General features: G+C 33.7%; 1 protein-coding gene across 2 annotated transcripts in view; it reads left to right on the top strand.

Annotated features, from left to right (window-relative positions):
* Positions 1-20,625, top strand: part of RAB28 (RAB28, member RAS oncogene family) — a 94,507-nt gene that overhangs the window by 21,469 nt on the left and 52,413 nt on the right. For both annotated transcript variants that reach the window (XM_082838227.1, XM_082838228.1), the window contains exon 4: positions 369-498. In XM_082838227.1, the coding sequence (XP_082694353.1) occupies positions 369-498 (130 nt within the window). The remainder of the gene's footprint in view (positions 1-368; positions 499-20,625) is intronic.

The raw sequence follows: 20,625 nt of genomic DNA, 5'->3' as shown, positions 1-20,625 counted from the left end.
GGTTTAAATGTTTGACCTCATGAAAGTGACAGGCAGAATTGTAGACCTTGAAGCTTTTTTCACCTCTATGATATGATTTTCTTATATTTTATTGAAACTTACCAAGCATATCCCAGATCTCATTGGAAAACCACTTACAGTTTGAGAAAATTATTCTTTAGCTTGCATTGTATCTTAATTGCTGGATTTATCTTGAATGAAGACATTCAGTATTATCTGTCTGCTAATAGCTAAATTGAAGTCAGATACAAACAGTCCACGTTTGTACTTTTTATACTCTATTCAACATATCTATTACTTAACAGTGTTCATTATTAATATTTTTTAAAGTAGTATATTATAAATATTCTGTAACTCTTTTGCGACAGGGAATCCTCTTGGTATATGATATTACAAATTATCAAAGCTTTGAGAATTTAGAAGATTGGTATTCTGTGGTGAAGAAAGTGAGTGAGGAGTCTGAAACTCAGCCACTGGTTGCCTTGGTGGGCAATAAAAGTAAGTTATTAATGTTTATTTATATATAGGAAACTTTATTTGTCTATCCTGTAGTTTTTATTCCTAAAAAAAAATGATGTTTGGAAACATAAATAGATACTGTTTTCCTGGAGTGAGCAAGTTGAGGAGAAAATTCCTAAAGATGTGTACAGTCTTTTCAATACCAGTTTGATGCTTGATCTATCGTAACTGCTCTGCCACTTTGGCCAATTCCTTGTTAAGGTAAGTTCTGTTCTGCAGTGTGTGTGTGTTTTGGCTTCCTGTTGTCTAAGGAAGCAGCGTGGACTATTAAGAACAGCAACACAGCTGCAGATTTTATGATATTACACTGCAGCTTCAGCTCTGCCCCAGAGATTTTGAGAGATACATTTCATTAAATGATACCCTGTTCTAGGGAAGGAAGCAGTGTCTGCATGGAATTTTGTGTGCATTGTTCCTTGCTCTCAGCGCTCATAAACTTCCTTTTCTAAATTTTTGAGGTTTGTTCCTAAATATAGATTTTTTTTTTTGAGAAAGAGTATATTGGGAGAGGAGTGGTGCTTGGTAAAAATGATGGATAAGTAATTTTTGAGATCTGTCTCTTGGGCTATGATATACAGCATATAAAAATTATAAGACTGAATTAAGTACAGGATTATTATTTGGTTCGTAGTCCTGCAATGCATTTACCCTGGTAAAGGGGACCTTAATAAGAGTTTTCAAATATATAAGATATGATATTACCTAATCTTCTACAACCTATTTGAGGTCAGAAAAAGAGAAAATGAATTTAAATTATACCATGGAGGATTCAGGTCAGGAACTGTTTCCTGACTATAAGCTTTGTTAAATCAATACCCAAGTATACTACCAAGAGAATTATCTTCTCCAAAAGTCTTTAAAAATGCAGTGCATTTTTTTTGTCTATAATTGTTTAGGAAATAGTACTTCCTGAAGGACCAAGCCATGATTTCTTCATTATGTGGTTTTGCACACTTAGATGAACATTTAATAAATCCAAGCCTTACTTCAAAACCATTACAAAACAGGTGTGAATATCATTTCTCTGAAGAGTTAAAAATATAAATTTTATAATACTTTCTAGAAAACAGTATCACATACCACAAAATGGATGGCTTGGGCAAAAGAAACTTTTTTTTTTTAAAGCTTTAGTTAAATTTTGCTCATCTATTTTTTAGATCTAATTGAGTGAATCAGATGCTTTTCAATTCGTTGAAATCCCCCTTTACAAATCATAAGTTTTGATGAGCTTAGGTTCTGTTTCTGAGTGCAGCTTTTCATTTTAGGAGATAATTTGTTAGTCATTCGTCATGTCACCAAAGCATTGTTTTATATTATAGTTAGATTTGTGCTTTATTGGAGGTTTCCCGTCACCTTTTGGGAAATTATAGAGTAAGGGAGTGATGGGGGTTGGGATTTGTTTTCATTTCTTTCAGGATATAATCTAACTACATCTGGAGTAATGGTGTAGTGGTGCACAATTATATACATTATGTTATGTGTTTATGCTATCCTGTGAGGCCTCCGCCATTGGTCACTGTCTAAGACAGGATGTCAGGCTAGATGGGCTATTGGACTGTGCTGGTGATGCCATTCCTGGGTTTCAAAAACAAACATTTATATAATTATATGAATTTATGCACAAAACTGTTACAGTGTTATGTTTGAGATATAATTGCATGAAAGTCAAAAGAATTTTTTCACTTTTGGTTTAGCTCTAACCCCTTTCTTGTATTTATAATACTTTCTTTCAGAATATGATCATATAATAGAGTATGCAGACACACAGAATGTTACATGTGTAAAATTAAGTGATTAGAGATGAACATTTTCCTGGATATTATTTACTGCTCTCTGTCACCGGCCCAATTTCATATGATCAATATGATCAAGTAGTGAATAATCTTACAATTTGTGTTTACAAGTTGATGTTACATTACAGTAGTATGCACTCATTTTCTTTTTTGGGAATATATTAAAAAGCAAAGACTTTTTTTTTGAGCAACACCAAACTAATTAAAGAGATTTTATTAAGAGTTTCTATATCAAGGGCCTCATGAAACATTGGAACGTTTTCCAAGTCAAGGAAGCAGCTCCCAGATTCAGAGAATGTTCCAGATGGCAAGGCTTTCACAGTTGTTTCATCTGACTTTTTTCATTCATCAGATGAGTGCTATATTTGTTCAGTCTATTGTTTCTTTTTATTCCTCTTTTTCTGCTTTCTCTTGAGTTAATTGATCATTTATTATTACATTTTATTTCACCTATTAACTTATACATATTATATATTTATATATTATATTTTTAGTTGTTTCCTTAAGATGTTCACTATACAGCCTTAATTAGTCTACCTTCAGATAATAGTATATCTCTTCGTGTGTAGTATAAGGAACTTAAACATTAGTGTTTAATTACCTCCCGCCCCAATCCTTTGTGTTATTATTGTCAGATATATTTTTACATATTCTATAAATAATTTTTGCTTTAAACAGTCATTTAGCTTTTAAGAGCAATTAAAAATAAGAAAAAAGGTACATTTTATTTTACATTTACTTATTACATTGCCAGCACTCTTTATTTATCTGTTTAGATCCAAGAGTCTGTTTGATAGCAGATTCTGCTTGAAGAACTTCCTTTAACATTTCTTTTAGAGTAGATCTATTGACAATGAATTTCCTCAATTAAAAGCAAAGACTTTAGATACTGGTTAAAGGCAAAGCAAAAGAAGCATGATGGGAAGACATTTGAAGCTGAATTATTATGATCATTATCTATATACAGAGTCATCATCTGCCTAAATGATCTTTTAAAAATTCGTTATTCTGTCCTATTCTTTGCTTGAATAGAAAGCATATGTTGAAAAGAAATATGTGTAGGCTATGAAAATATTGGCAGCAGTAGCCAACTTTTAGCCAAAGTTTAGCAAAAAGATGGGATACAGAGAAAATTTCCATACAAAGAGTGTGTGAATTTGTTCCATAGTAAGAGCTTATAATTAGTTATAAAATCATGTACTTTTTATTAAAATATGGTAAAGTCTCAGAAATTTGGGCTGAGGATTGAGAATAGTTTTAGGTAAAGATGAATTACAGGTTTATTTTTGTAAAAATTACATTTTATTATGGTTTAACTAGTGTAGGTTAATGATATAGGCAGCAGAGGAAGGGACTTGCTTTAATGAAATAGAATTGATAATTAGTAAGTTAATTATTTCAGTATATAATACTTAAAAGTATATAATATATTTGACCCTTGAACAACACAGGGGTTAGGGGCATAGTTCCTTCCTGCAGTCAAAAATCCACGTTTAACTTATAGTCATCCCTCTGTAAACTCTATTCCTCCTTATTCACGGTTCTGCATCCATGGATTGAATCAACTTCGGATCATGTAGTACTGTAGTATTTACTATTGAAAAAAAAAATCTGCATGTAAGTGGACCTGCACAGTTCAAACCAGTGTTGTTCAAGGGTCAACTGTACTTAAAACCAATTAATTTATTTTATTTTATATTCAATTCTAAAAGGTTATAAAGCAGTAGTGTTATTTCTTTGTACTGTTTAAGATTTTAAATGAAGTATTGAGTCGTGGTTAAGATCAGAGGGTTTTAAATTTAGACAGACTTTGCTTACAAGCCCAATTTCTTCACTTATCAGCAGTGTAACATCAGACAAGTTATGTCTTTAAGTCTCAATTTCTTCATCTGGAAATAAGGATAATGGTTTCTGTCTGATAAAGTTGGTTTAAGGATTAAATGAGCTATTACATAAAAACACTTGGAACACATCTCCTGTACACTGTAAGTGCTCAATAACTATTAGTTATTATTATTAATCATAATAGCCTTTTAAAAGCATGGACTATAGTTTCAGTTAGAAAGATCACAAGTTACAAATTAGTACAGTTGACATAGATATTTTACAAAAGTAGCCTGAAGAAAATGGTTCCTAGAGAATTCCTTTGTCACCATCTTATTCTTTGCTTTTTACCACGATAGTTCTCATGCTGTGTGTTGGGTAGGGCAATTCATTCAGAAAACATTGTTGAGTGCCAGCTATGTGTATTCAGCTAGCCATTGTTAATTTGTGCAAAGGTTGAACCACAGAGAGTGCTTAAGGAGTGATTGGGACCTGCTAATCTGGGTCTTAATTTTATTCTTTTTCTCTACCATCTTCAAGTTTTCTAGGAATTTGACTTTCTTTTGCTTTGTCTGGTTGTTGGGATTAATAAATTATGTTCAAATTTCCATGGAAGGCCCTACTTTTCCCTAGTGAGGTAAAAAAATATTCCTGGTAGTAACTTTCAAAATGGGAAAGAGGGAGGATTCCCCTGGTGGCGCATTGGTTAAGAATCTGCCTGCCAATGCAGGGGACACAGGTTCAAGCTCTGGTCCGGGAAGATCCCACATGCTGCGGAGCAACTAAGCCTGTGTGCCACAACTACTGAGCCTGCGCTCTAGAGCCTGTGAGCCACAACTACTGAGCCCGCGTCCCACAGCTACTGAAGCCTGTGCACCTAGAGCCCATGCTCCACAACAAAGAGAAGCCACCGCAATGAGAAGCCTGCGCACCACAACGAAGAGTAGCCCCCGCTCACCGCATCTAGAGAAAGCCTGTGCACAGCAACAAAGACCCGATGCAGCCAAAAAAATAAAAATAAAAAAATAAATAAATTTATTAAAAAAAATGGGAAAGGGGTAAGTCATCTACTTATTCTCTGTGTTTTATGGAAGTTCCATTGGAGTTTGATGATGTCTGCAGCTCCAAGTACAGTGCGTTGTCTGATCGGCTATGAATATAGCCACATAAGCACCTGGAAACAATTATATTACCATCTAAGGCAACTTCTGCACCAGGCTTTATACCTGATTTCCTGGCCTTGAAGGTCTTGCTCTCCCAGCATCGGGGCACTCTCACTTGATCAGAGCCTGTGCTGCAGAACCTAGGGATTTTCAATATATGACCACTTATTACAGGCTTATTACAGGTGCACCTGACCATGGCCCAACACATAATCATCCACTCTCATGTGAACTATGGCACTAGCTTTCTAACTCTTCCTCCTGCTCTTAGCTTTGATCTCCTAAATCCAGTTCCCAAATGGCAAATCATACTGTATGACTTCTCTCCTTAAAACCCTCTTGTGCTTTCTCATCACACTAGAATGAAATCCAAACTCCTTATCCAATTTCATCAAGCACAGGGTTATTTGGCTCCTACCTACATCTCAGACCTCATTTTCTACTAAATGCTCCCTTGTCCACTATATGTGTAAGGCACATTTGTCTTGGCTGGCTCCATTTTGTCATTTGGATCTCATCTTAAATGTCATCTCCTCAGAGTTGCCTTCTTTGACCACTCAAATCTAAACGAGTCATCAAGTCCCTTTTTGTCAGGACATTCTGTTTCAGTTATTTGCATAGTCTCATTGTCATCTGATATCATTTCTTGTTTGTTTCTTGTCTGTCTAAGCTCTGTGAAAGCTAGGGACCTCATCACTTAGAACAATCTCTGAATGAATGAATACCAAATGAGTGAATAAAAGCCTTTTCAGGAAGACTCTCTTGAAATTAAAAGTGTATATGGCCTGGGATATGTTATTCAGGGAAAATGGTTTTCTTAATAAGTAGGTAACAGAGAACTTATTAGATGGCCTTAGGCCCAACTGGCCTAGTGAATTCCACTGGTGAATAATGTCAGAGTTTCTTAAGAAACACATTGAAGTTATATTATGCTGGGTCATGTTAGAGATAAAATGTCATAGATTTTATATCATGACTTTAGGTTAAATAAATCTAAAAAAATTAAGAATTTTGCTTCATTTTCTTGTGACTTTTACATACTGGTAGAAACTTACACTTTCAACTTTTTATTTACAAATTTTAAATTTGTGTGTTTAATTTAAAAATCAGAGTCTGCACTCAAATACACTTTTAGTTTTTCTTTTAGTGTTTCAGGGAAAGTTCAGATTAAAATGAAATGAACACTCAGGAATATTAATTTTTTAAAGATTAATTTTATATTCAATCCATGTTTTATAACCACATGGCATTTTAATTTGTCATTTTGTTATTTTCTATCTTTAAGCTGTTATGTTTTCCTACTATCTGATCCATCACCTAGTTTCTCCCCTGACTAGCTAACATTCTCAGTTGGATAGATTGTAAACAGAAATTAACAGGGTTGCATAGGAGCTGCCCCCTTCCTGATTTATAGCATCTTAGTTAGTGGAGGGGTGGTGGTTATCAGTAACTTGTATTGGGAGTAGGAATTATCATGCTCCAGTATAGAGTGGATGGATGAATGATTTCTACTCTTAAAGATATTAAACAGATCCTTTCCCAAATAAAGACTAATAACTCAGATTTTTAAACAATCTTCATGACAGATGAGGGCATAGAGAAGAGTGCATCAACACTAATTAACAATGTTGAGTGTATATTCTTCTTAACAGTGATTGATTGTTCTTGGAGTACTATCTCTGCCCAGGAAGTGATGTTTTACACTGTGAGGTTCAAAGGTTACATTTTAATGTACCCTGTAAGTTGTGTTCCCTGAACTCCATGGAAATGTATTAGTAAAACAAGTAAATTTTAAGTTGAAAATTTTACTGATGCTCTCAGTAAAGTTATCACAAAGCTTTTAAAGACTCTTCTTTATTCTTCATAATAGATGAGTATAAGAGATGGCTTTATGTCCAGCTTTAAGAACTTTATGGGAATTTACATGAAAGTACTTACCTATACTGCGACTCTTGAGTTTTCAAAAATTCTTATTGTATCTGGAGAGTGGAAATGTGAAACTATGAAGTAAGTAACATTTACTTTGATTCCTGTTTTGAAGGATTCATATCAATTTCTATAAAAGTGAACAAGTGAGTCATTATTACCAGTTTGTTTAAAAGAGTTTACAATTTATAAAGCATAAACAAAAACTCTTTTGGGGATTTGAAAAGTTCATTCTGTTTATACAGTCTAAATTATAACATTCTGCCCCTTACCCATTTACTTTAATATGGTTCTTTTTGTTCTGGTGATAGTAATCCCAAAAGTATCAGACCCAAGTGTCTTTTTCAGATGGACCTAATGTTTCTGTTGCTTCATTTTTCTTTTCTTTTTTCTTTTTCCTCTCTTTATATATAAATTTGTCAAATACAGCTATGACTATTTACATACTGGAGGATGCTGGTAGCATCTTATTCTGTTACGGATAGCATCAGTGTTCTGTATACTGAGTGAGAGAGTATTTTAATACGTACGCTTACAGCTGTTCTCTTATGTGGTATTTCACACTCCTACTGTACTTTAAGAACACTGATAGTATTTCAAGTTTAATTGGTTGAGTAGTTTTATCAAATTAAACGCATAAGCTTGCATTCACACTGGTGTTGTGACTGATACATTGGGGAAGAAAATGTCAAATAAGTGCTTTTTCATAATACTAATCAGAAACTATTTTTCACCTGACAGTTGTTGCAGTGATGTTATTATGTCATTTCATAGTTACTTTTTTTTTAGTTGGCCTACTTTAAACCATTTTGGCAATATTACAGTTTACTTAGCTTGAGAAGTTTAAGGATTTTGTGGTTTTGTTTTGTTTGTTTTGGGGGAATTGTGTAAGCATTTTGATCATAGCAATCTGTTTATATGATTTCTGTCTGTCTTTCATTGTCATGATAGAGAAAGTGTATTAAATGCTAAAGAAAACATAATCCACCTGTTGTTTCTTTTATGATGACTCTCTGATTTTAAATTTTAGAAGAAATTAAAAATTAAATATTAAAAAAGAATACAGCTATAAAAACTTTTTGTGAAAAGATTTGAGATTTTTATTAATGTAATTTAAGCCCCTTTAATGATTTACTTTATATTTGCTGTGATTGTTTAATAAATCCAATATAGATTAAAAGAACACTATAGTGGGGACCAGAAAACTTTGTCCTGCTACTGTCATTTTATCTAGCTACATTACCTTGGCAATTTATTTAATCACTTAAGATGATCCTCATGTATAAAATAAGGGGATTGTACTAGGCAATCATGAGCACCTTCTGTTCCTAAAATATGATGACCCAAACTATGTTTAGTTGTAAGTCTGATTAATTGAACATATTTGTTGCCATACAATTTTAAGAGAGTTTAACTTTTCATGTGATTGAAATCCTGTCTTATCTTTGCAGAGATGATTTCTTAGGCTCATTTTATCATTCAGTTATTAGATTATTAAGTATCCATTTTCTGTATACATGAATAGGTGCATATACCTAATAACAATAAATATAACCAAGATTTATTGAATTCTTAGTATTTGCCAGGCACACCCTGGAAATATGACCAACTTTCAAGTGCTTTTTGGGGCTCTAAAAATAGCATTTCTTTTTTTTCTTTGAAGTATAGTTGATTTACAATATTATGTTAGTTTAGGGTAAACAACATCATGAGTCAATATTTTTATAGATTATACTCCATTTAAAGTTATAAAGTATTGGCTATATTCCCTATGCTGTACAATATATCCTTGTAGCTTATTTCTTTTATACATAGTAGTTTGTACCTTTTAAGCCCCTACCCTATCTTGCCCCTCTTCCCTTCCCTCTCTTTACTGGTAGTGACTAGTTTGATCTCTATAATGTTCTGAAAAAGTCACCTTTTTTAGAGTAGAGTTTTTTATTTTATTTTTTTACTGTTTGGAATTATGTAGGTATTCTGTAACTAAAGCTCCATGAAGGCAGAGACTGTCTACCTTGTTCACTGCTGTGTCTCTAGTATCAAGCTCAGTCCCTGGCACACAGAAGATGCTCAATAAATACTTGCTATGAATGACTAGAAAATTATTAATTCTCTACCTTAGTAAAAGATGAAACTATGGAAATTTTGAGATGATAAAGAGAAAATAATACTGTTTTTTCCCCTAGCTTTTGTAATACTGTGAGGCTAGGTTTTTCATCTGGAAGAGGCATATAATAACAGCCTCACTTGGTGCTTATGAGTTACTACTACATAAGATCATGTAAAATACCTCTGACATTACACACATAGTTCTTTTGAAAACGAAACTCTTAGCCCTCATCGCTTAATTTTCATTCAAAATTTTAATTTTAAAAAGATGAGAAGTGGTATTTTCCCTTATGGATATTTATTTTATAGTGTGTTCTAGCACCTTAGTATCTTTAATATAGAGACAGTATAGAGTAGTGGTCAAGGACACAGACTTCTAAGTAAGACCACTTAGTTTCAGATATGGGCTCACTTATTTAAATGTGTGACCGTGGTAAGGTACTCACCCTCTTTGTACCTTAGTTTTGTCATCTGTAAAATGGAAATAACAATAGCACCTGCCTTATAAGGAGGTCGTTATAAAAATTAAATATATATAAAGCTCCTAAAACCGTGCCTGGTATATATAGGTGCTGTGTGTGTTAGTTGTTATTATTGTATTTCCCACTCTTTCTCCAGATCCTCTCTTCTAGTTATGGGTACTGGGAGGAGGTATTGCCAAGTCTCGTATATTTTTAATTTAAGGATTTAAAAATCAAAAACATTAAAGATTTTGTGGAATGTCTTTGAAATACATAAAAAATGATTAAAATTTTGGTTATAATTATTGTTTGGAAGCCACCCTTCACTTAACTTGTAGTTTAGAAGTATATTTTTCTGAAAAAATATTTAAATTCTATTAATGGAGGTGATATAATTTTGATATTCAATCTGAATGGTGAAAGCTGGTGTACAGTTGCCATGAATTTTTATCTCAAGTTTATTTTGCTTTTGTAGACATGTGTCTAATAAAAAAAAAGATGCTGCATAAACCATCGTTGGAGTTTGAATGTACTTCTGTTTTTGGTTGAGGTATAAATGTTATTTCTGGCTGTGTCCTTCATACTTAGTTCTTCTTACAACAAATGGAAAGGCCTTAATTGTACCTAAGGGAATAGTTAATCCACAGTGGACATATGGTGGACAAAAGCCGAGTCTAGTAAATGAAATAAAATTATAAATGGTAAAGATTTGAATGCTTACAAAGTCTGGCAGCTATAAAAGATAGTGTATTGTTTGAGATTAGCAAATTTTCTCTGAAGCATGATAGTAATAATTCTTTTCTTGGTGTGTTTTTGTTGTATATTTATATGTAAATTCGACTGAAAGACATACTCTCAACTTATGTATAAAGCATATTTGTCTTTTTTTAAATTGTTCATTAAGCTTTGTGATGTGACTTTGACGTCAGTAATAAAGGCTGATGATATCACATTTTTGGAAAGTTACTGCTCTTTTGATTGGGGGCAGTTAATTAGCATTAACCCAGAACAGCTCTTGGGCTTTATGGATTTGAGCATTATATGTGGTTGCACTGCTCCAGCAAAAGGTTAAGTATTAATGGAAAATGGTCACAGCCCTTTTACTTAAAGAAAACATGTTACTTGTAAGTTTTCTTTTGATTTTACTTTTACAGTTACATTGAATGTCTTCATTCATTTAGCCATCCATAAAGCAAATATTGTTGCACATGCGGTGGATAATAAGTCTTTTTAGGACTACTTGTGTGGCATGTCACAGATCATTAACTGCAAGTAACCACCTGACTTGAGGGAAGCCTGGAAGCATCATTATAGTGAAATAAGCTTTTATTTAGGTATCACTGCAGCACATTGATTTATTGAAATGTCACCAATTGCTACTGTGAAAATATATTCTCATTATCATTCAGGGAATGGTAAAAATTAACCACTGTATACTGTAAAAGATATATATTGCTAACAGTGGAAAAAATAAGAATAAATATTATGGTCTGTATTTTTCTAATAATTAAAGAATTAATTAGATGATTAATTAGGCTAAATTAGGTAATTCTTGTAGGATGTTTTCACATCTATGTGTGATTCTATACATGTGTTAAAGGCATGTTCTCAGTTCTTTCTAATTTGAAATACCTTAAAATTAAGCAGCATAGAAAGATAATAGCAAACTTAATATAACTATTGTATTTAAGACAGTCAATCCATAAAGTAATAAGCTCTTTCTGTGAGCACATGGCTGCTTCCTAGGCACATATATCATGAATCCAGCCTTCAGGAAACTTGTCTTTTTGTGGAAGTAAGATTAACATAATGGACAAAAGGTACAAAAGAAAAACAACATATAGTTTAGCACTACTGTTTCAATGAGAGGGAAAGGATTAAGAGGAATGTAGACCTCAAACTGAGTTTTTGCAAAACTGGTAGGGTTTGGATACATCTTGTTATAGGTAAGTCTTGAGCCAATTCAGGGGTATCTCTGCATTTGGAATTTAATGTTGGCTTTTAAAATTTTTTTAAATTTATTTTTTATTGGAATATAGTTGATGTACATTGTTCTGTTAGTTTCAGGTGTATAGCAAAGTGAATCAGTTGTACATATATCCACTTTTTTTGATTCTTTACCCATATAGGTCATTACAGGGATTGAGTAGAGTTCCCTGTGCTATACAGTAGGTCCTTATTAGTTATCTATTTTATATATAGTAGTGTGTATCTATCAATCCCAATCTCCCAATTTATCCCTACTCTCCTTTCCCCCCTGGTAACCGTAGGTTTGCTTTTTACATCTGTGACTCTATTTCTGTTTTGTAAATAAGTTCATCTGTACCATTTTTTTTGGATTCCATATATAAGTGATATCATATGATATTTGTCTTTCTCTGTCTGACTTCACTCAGTATGACAATCTCTGGGTCCATCTGTGTTGCTGCAAATGGCATTATTTTGCTCTTTTTTATGGCTGAGTAATATTCCATATTATATATGTACTACATATTTATCCATTCCTCTGACGATGGACCTGTAGGTTGCTTCCATGTCTTGGCTATTGTAAATAGTGCTGCAATGAACATTGGGGTGCATGTATCTTTTCAAATTATGGTTTTCTCCAGATATATGCCCAGGAGTGGGATTGCTAGATCATATGGTAGTTCTGTTTTTAGTTTTTAAGGAACTTCCTTACTGTTCTCCATAGTGGCTGTACCAATTTACATTCCCACCAACAGTATAGGAGGGTTCCCTTTTCTCCACACCATCTCCAGCATTTGTTGTTTAGATTTTTTGATGATGCATTTCTCTAATAATTAGTGATGTTGAGCATCTTTTCATGTGCTTTTAGGCCAACTGTGTGTCTTTTTTGGAGACCTCCTAGAGTAATGAAAATAAAAACAAAAATAAATGGGACCTAATTAAACTTAAAAGCATTTGCACAGCAAAGGAGATCATAAGCAAAACAAAAAGACAACCCACAGAATGGGAGGAAATATTTGCAAACGAAGTGACCAACAAGGGATTAATCTCCAAAAAGAGCTCATGCAATTCAGTATCAAAAGACAAACAACCCAATCAGAAAATGGGCAGAAGGAGCAATCCCACTACTGAGCATATAACCTGAGAAAACCATAACTCAGAAAGATACATGTACCACAATGTTCACTGAAGCTTTGTTTACAACAGCCAGATCATGGAAGCAACCTAAATGTCCATCGACAGATGAATGGATAAAGATGTGGCACATATATGCAATGGAATATTACTCAACCATAAAAAGGAACAAAATTGAGTTATTTGTAGTGAAAGAGATGGATCTAGAGTCTGTCATACAGAGTGAAGTAAGTCAGAAAGAGAAAAACAAATACCATATATATATGGAATCTAAAAAAAAAAAGGTTCTGAAGAACCTAGGGGCAGGACAGGAATAAAGATGCAGACATAGAGAACGGATTTGAGGACATGGGGGAAAGGGGAAGCTGGGACGAAGTGAGAGAGGAGCATTGACATATATACACTACCAAATGTAAAATGGATGGCTAGTGAGAGGCTGCTGTGTAGCACAGGGAGATCAGCTCGATGCTTTGTGACAACCTAGAGGGGTGGGATACGGAGGGTGGGAGGGAGGCTTAAGAGGGAGGGGATATGGGGATATATGTATACATGTAGCTGATTCACTTTGTTGTACAGCAGAAACTAACACAACATTGTAATGCAATTATACTCCAATAAAGATGTAAAAAAAGAAAAAAGAAAATGGGCAGAAGATTTAAATGTTGACTTTTTTACAAAAAAAAAAAACTCCTAAGAACTCATTTTAGAGTTTCGTAAAATATGAGTTCCACTTCCATATTTTGGTGTTTGTTTCCATGCTAGGAGGATCTAAATAACAAAAAATATTAGAGCCTGTATTAGTTTGCCAGGGCTGTCATAACAAAGTACCTCAAACTGAGTGGTTTAAACAACAGAAATTTATTTTCTAACAATTCTAGAGGCTAGAAGTCTGAGATCAAGGTGTTTGTAGGGTTGGTTTGTAGATGGCTGTCTTCTCCCTTTATCTTCACATGGTCTTTCCTTCGGGCATATCTGTGTACGAATCTCCTTTTTTAAGGATAGCAGTCATGCTGGATTAGGGCCCATCCATATGACCTTCAATTTTACCTTAATTACTTCTTTAAAGGCCCTTATATTGAAATAAAGTCACATTCTGAGGGTCTGGGGGTTAGAACTTCAACATATGAATTTGAGGGAGAGCAGGTTTGACATAGTTCAGCCCAAAGCAGAGCCATTATGCTTTAATATGTTAGAAGTAAATCTCAAAGAATCATAGAAGTTGAAGCTAGAATAATACAGAAATTTTCTGATTTTATTATTTTATTTACTAATGAGGAAGACAAAATAAGAGCTCTTTTGAAAACATTATGAAAATCAATGGACGTTAAATTTGTAGACCACCTTTGAATATTTAATATATGAAACTGAGGATTAGATTATTTGAATCACTTTTTGTTATCAGAATCAAATGCACATACTATGCAAATTATTGGAAGAATGTTTCTAAAAGCAAATGGTGCCCTCCTCCTTTTTGTTCTGTCTGGTACTTCTAAAATTATAATGGAAGCCAAAGGAAAGGAAAGTGAGTTGATTTACAGAAACAGAATATCACATATGACTTTTAGAACCACGTAGGCATACATTGAAAATACTGTGGGTTCAGGTCCAGACTACCGTAGTAAAGCGAATATCACAACAAAGTGAGTCACACAATTTTTTTGGTTTCCCAGGGCATATAAATGTTATATTTACACTATACTGTAGTCTGTTAAGTGTGCAATAGCATTATGTCTAAAAAAACAACATACATACCTTAATTAAAAATACTTTATTGCTAAGAAAACACTAATCATCATCTGAGCCTTTAGCAAGTTGTCTTTTTGCTGGTGTAGGGCCTTGCCTCATTGTTGATGGCTGCTAAATGATCAGGGTGGTAGTTGCCAAAGGTTGGGCTGGCTGTGGCAATTTCTTAAAATAAGACAATGAAGTTTGCCTCATTGATTGATTCTTCCCTTCACAAACACTTTCTCTTCTGCATGCAATGCTGTTTAATAGCATTTTACCCACAGTAGAACTTCTTTCCTCAGACATAAAAAAGAATGAAATACTGTTATTTGCAGCAACATGGATGGGCCTAGATAATATTATGTTTAGTGAAATAAGCCTGACAGAGAAAGACAAATACTATATGATATCACTTATATATGGAATGTAAAAAATAACACAAAGGAATATATATGTATACATGAAACAGAATCACAGATACAGAAAACTTGTGGTTACCAAAGAGGAGAGGGAAGGGAGGAGGGACAAATTAGAAGTATGGAATCAACAGATACAAAATACTATATATAAAATAGATAAGCAATAAGGATTTACCTATATAGCACAGGGAATTTTACCAGTTATCTTGTAATAACCTATAATGGGATATAATCTGAAAAAATACTGAATTACTATGCTGTAAACCTAAAACTAACACAATATTATAAATCAACTATACTTCAATAAAAAATCAACAACAAAAAATAGTCACCTGACAAAGAGAAAAAAAATTGGAGTCAGTCCCCTTAAACCCTACTGCTGCTTTGTCAACTCAGTTTATGTAATATTCTAAATCCTTTGTTGTCATTTCAACAGTCTTAACATCATCTTTACCAGAAGTTGATTACCTCTCAAGCAACCACATTTTTTAGTTATCTGTAAAAAGCAACTCCTCATTCATTAAAGTTTTATCATAAGATTGCAGCAATTCAGTCACATCTTCAGGCTCCACTTCTAGTTCTGTTGCTGTTTCTGCTACATCTGCAGTTACTTCCTCCAATGAAGTTTTAAACCCTTCAAAGTCATCCAAGAGGGTTGGAATTAACTTCCATACTTCTGTTAATGTTGTTATTTTGACTTCTTCCCAAGAATCACTAATGTTATTTAATGGCATCTAGAATGATGAATCTTTCCAGAATGTTTTCAATTACTTTGCTCTGATCCATCAGAGGAATCACTATCTTTGGCAATTATAGCCTTACAAAATGTATTTCTTAGATAATAAGACTTGAAAGTTAAAATTACTCCTTGATCTAGGGGCTATGGAAAAGATGTTGTATTAGCAGGCATGAAAACATTAATCTCATTGTGCATCTCCATCAGAGCTCTTCGGTGACCAGGTGCATTGTCAGTGAGCAATAATATTTTGAAAGGAATCCTTTTTTTTCTGAGCAGTAGGTCTCAACTGTGGGCTTAAAATATTTAGTAAACCATGTTATAAATAGATGTACTGTCATCTAGACTTTGTTGTTCCATCTAGGTACACAGGCAGAGAAGACATAGCATAATTTTTAAGGGCCCTAGGATTTTCAGAACGGTAAATGAGCATCGGCTTCAACTTTAAGTCATGAGCTGCATTAGCCCCTAACAAGAGAGTCAACCTGTCCTTTGAAGGCAGGCATTGACTTCTCTCCAGTTGTGAAAGTCCTAGATGGCATCTTCTTCCAATATAAGGCTGTTTTATGTACATTGAAAATCTGTTGTTTAGTGTAGCCACCTTCATCAGTTAACTTAGCTAAATCTTCTGGATGACTTGATGCAGCTTCTCTATGAGCACTTGCTTCACCTTGCACTTTTATGTTATGGAGATGGCTTCTTTCCCTAGACCTCATTAATCAACTTCTGTTAGCTGCAAACTTTTCTTCTGCAGCTTCCTTACCTCTCTAAGCCTTCGTTAGTTAAAGAGAGTGCTTTGCTTTGGATTAGGCTTTGACTTATGGGAATGTCTTGGTTGGATCATCTTCTATCCAGACCACTAAAACTTTCTCCGTATCAAGAAAAAGTTTGCAAATGATGCAACCAACAAGGGCTTAATTTCCAAAATACACAAACAGCTCCTACAGTTCAATAACAATAAAACAAACAACCCAATCAAAAAATGGGCAGAAGACCTAAATAGACATTTTTCCAAAGAAGGCATACAGATGGCCAATAGGCACATGAAAAGATGCTCATCATTGCTAATTACTAGAGAAATGCAAATCAAAACTACAATGAGGTACATATATACAATGGAATATTACTCAGCCATAAAAAAGAATGAAGTAATGCCATTTGCAGCAATATGGATGGACCTAGAGATTATACTAAGTGAAGTAAGACAGAGAAAGACAAATATCATATGATATCACTTATATATGGAATCTAAAAAAATGATACAAATGAACTTATTTAGAAAACAGAAATAGACTCATAGACTTAGGACAACTTATGGTTACCAAAGAAGAAAGGTGGGGGGGAGTGATAAATTAGGAGTTTGGGGTTAACATATACACACTACTATATATAAAATAGGTAAACAACAAGGACATACTGTATAGCACAGGGAACTCTGCTTTAATATTCTGTAATAACCTAAATGGGAAAAGAATCTGAAAAAGAATAGATACATGTATATGTATAGCTGAATCACTTTGCTGTACACTGGAGGCTAACACAACATTGTAAATCAACTGTACTCCAATATAAAATAAAAATTTTAGAAAGTAGTAGAAAAGTTATTAAAAGAAAACTACAATGAGTTACCACCTCTCACGAGTTAGAATGACCATCATTGAAAAGTCTACAAATAATAAATGCTGGAGAGGGTGTGGAGAAAAGGGAACCCTCTTACACTGTTGGTGGGAATGCAAATTGATACAGCCACTATGGAGAACAGTATGGAGCTTCCTTAAAAAACTAAAAATAGAACTACAATATGACCCAGCAATCCCACTACTGGGCATATACCTAGACAAAACGATAGTTTGAAAAGATACATGCACCACTATGTTCATAGCAGCACTGTTTACAGTAGCCAAGACATGGAAACAATCTAAATGTCCATTGACAGATGAATGGATAAAGAAGATGAGGTGCATATATACAATGGAATATTACTCAGCCATTAAAAAGAATGAAATAACGCTGTTTGCAGCAATATGGATGGACCTAGAGATTATCATACTAACTGAAGTAAGTCAGAAAGAGAAAGACAAATACCATATGATATCACTTATATGTGGAATCTAAAATATGGCACAGGTGAACATATCTGTGAAATAAAAACAGACTTACAGATATGGAGAACAGACTTGTGGTTGCCAAGCGGGAGAGGGTGGGGGAGGGAAGGACGGGGAGTTTGGGATTAACAGATGCAAACTATTATATATAGGATAGATAAACCACAAGCTCCTACTGTATAGCACAGGGAACTATATTCAATATCCTATGATAAACCATAATGGAAAAGAATATGAAAGGAATATATATATATATATATATATATATATATACACACACATATATATATATATATATAACTGAGTCACTTTGCTGTACAGCAGAAATTAAACAACATTGTAAATCAACTATAATAAAAACTTTTCTCCATATCAGCAGTAAGACTGTTTTGCTTTCTTACCATTTGTGTGTTCACTGGAGTAGCACTTTTAATTTCCTTTAAGAACTTTTCCGTTGCAGTCACAACTTGTCTAACTGTTTGGAACAAGAGGCCTAGCTTTTGGCCTATCTCAGCTATTGACATGCCTTCCTCACTAAGCTTAATCATTGTAGATTTTCATTTAAAGTGAGAGACGTGTGACTCTTTCTTTCACTCGAACACTTAGAGGTCATTGTAGGGTTACTGATTGGCCTAATTTGAATATTGTGTCTCAGGGAATAGGGAGGCATGAAGAGAGAAAGAGAGACGGTGAAATGGCCAGTGGATGGAGCAGTTAGAACACACACAATATTTATCGATTAAGTTTGCAGTCTTATATGGGTTCAGTTTGTGATGCCCCCAAACAATTACAACAGTAACATCAAAGGTCGCTGATGATACATCATCTTAACAAATATAATAATAATGGAAAAGTTTGAAACATCATGAAAATTGCCAAAATGTGACACAAAAACACAGAGTGAGCAAATGCTGTTGGAAAAATGGTACCAATAGACTTGCTCAATGCAGTGTCGCTACAAACTTTCAATTTTTAGAAAATGCAATACCTGTGAAGCACAATAAAGTGAAATGCAATGAAATGAGGTATGCCTGTATCTAACATTCAAGTGAACTCTCTTTTTTTACTGAATATGCTAGGCTTAATTACAGAAGATGGTCTATTTTATCTCTTTTTGAACTGATGGTTTTCTGTTGACTTTTTTCAAATTTAAAAAATATGATGCATATGGAAATATAAACTTTAAAATTTTTGGAAGATGTTGAGGAACAAATGAACTATCCAGGAATCTGTTGGACACATATAAAAAGTAACTGAGTTTTAATAAGAAGCTCTACCTAGTATTGTTATAATCTATCATATAGTCTCCATATAATCAAAGATTTGTTATTGATAGTTTTTCAAGTGGATCATCACAGAGAAAATTTTCAGGTGCAACAAGGCAGTCATGACACACTTGATGTGATCAGTTGGGCTCTGTATTATAAATATATATAATAATGTGATAAATATATATGATTACAGCTTATATTCTGATATGCTTTCTAAAGAGCGAGGAATGGGTGGAGCTATAGTTAGTGTTTTTGGAATTGTATATATGTAATTGTGTTTGAGGGCATTATTCATTGTGTATCATATTGGAGCAAAATTTAGGGATTAAGAGAGGGTTTAGGAGTTTTGTATGCATGATCTAAAGTTTTATTGGCTTTATTAATTCAGAGTGGTGAAATAGGAACAAAGCACTTTCTATCACCTCAAGAGACTATTGACCATATTATACTTAAAAAATTTTGTCATAGTTATGGGATGCTATAGTTATGGGATTTTTAAAGAAAATTTAGATATAATTCACCTACCATAAAGTTCACCATTTTAAAGTACACAGTTTTTAGTATATTCACTGGGTTGTGCAGCCATCACCACTAACTAATTCTAGAACATTTTCTTTACCCCAAAAAGAAACCTTGTACCCATTAGCAGTCACTATTGCCCTTTCTCCTTCCCTCCATTTCCCCTCCCTAACTTCTGGCGAGGTACTATTCTACTTTATGTTCCTATGGGTTTGCTTATTCTATACATTTCATATAAATGGAATCATGAAATATGTGACCTTTTGTGTTTGGATTCTTTCACTTATAATAATGTTTTCAAGGTTCATTTATGTTATAACATGTATCAGTACTTCATTTCTTTTTATGGCTAAATAATATTCCATTGTATGGATATAACTTACCACATATTGTTTACCCATTCATCAGTTGATGGCCATTTGGGTTTCCCAGTTTTTGGCTATTATGAATAATGCTTTTACGAACATTTATGTATAAGTTTTTGCATGGACATAGGTTTTTATTTCTCTTGGGAAGATACCTAGGAATGGAATTGCTGTGTCATACGGTAACTTCTTTTGGAGGAACTACCAAGCTGTTTTCCACAGCAGTTGTACCATTTCACATTCCTACCAGTGATGTATGAGGGCTGCAGTTTCTCTAGATCCTCACCAGCACTTGTTATTTTACTTTTTTAAAAAAAAATTATAGCCATTCTAGTGTGTGTGAAGTGATATCTCATCATGATTTTGATCTTCATTTCCCTAACAATGATGTTGAGTATCTTTTCAGGTTCTTAATGTCTATTTGTATATCTTCTTTGGAGAAATACATATTCAAATTATTTGCCCGTTTTTAAGTTTTGTTGTCTTTAATTGTTGTGTTGTGTTCTTTAGAGGATATTATACCCTTATCAGATATACAATTTATAAATACTTTATTTGATTCTGCAGGTTGGCTTTTCATTTTCTTAG

Source organism: Leucopleurus acutus (assembly GCF_964270905.1).
Source record: "Leucopleurus acutus genome assembly, chromosome: 4".
Classification (NCBI taxonomy): domain Eukaryota; kingdom Metazoa; phylum Chordata; class Mammalia; order Artiodactyla; family Delphinidae; genus Leucopleurus; species Leucopleurus acutus.
Note: the sequence above shows the minus strand (reverse complement) of the source record. Positions and strands in the feature narration are given on the sequence as shown.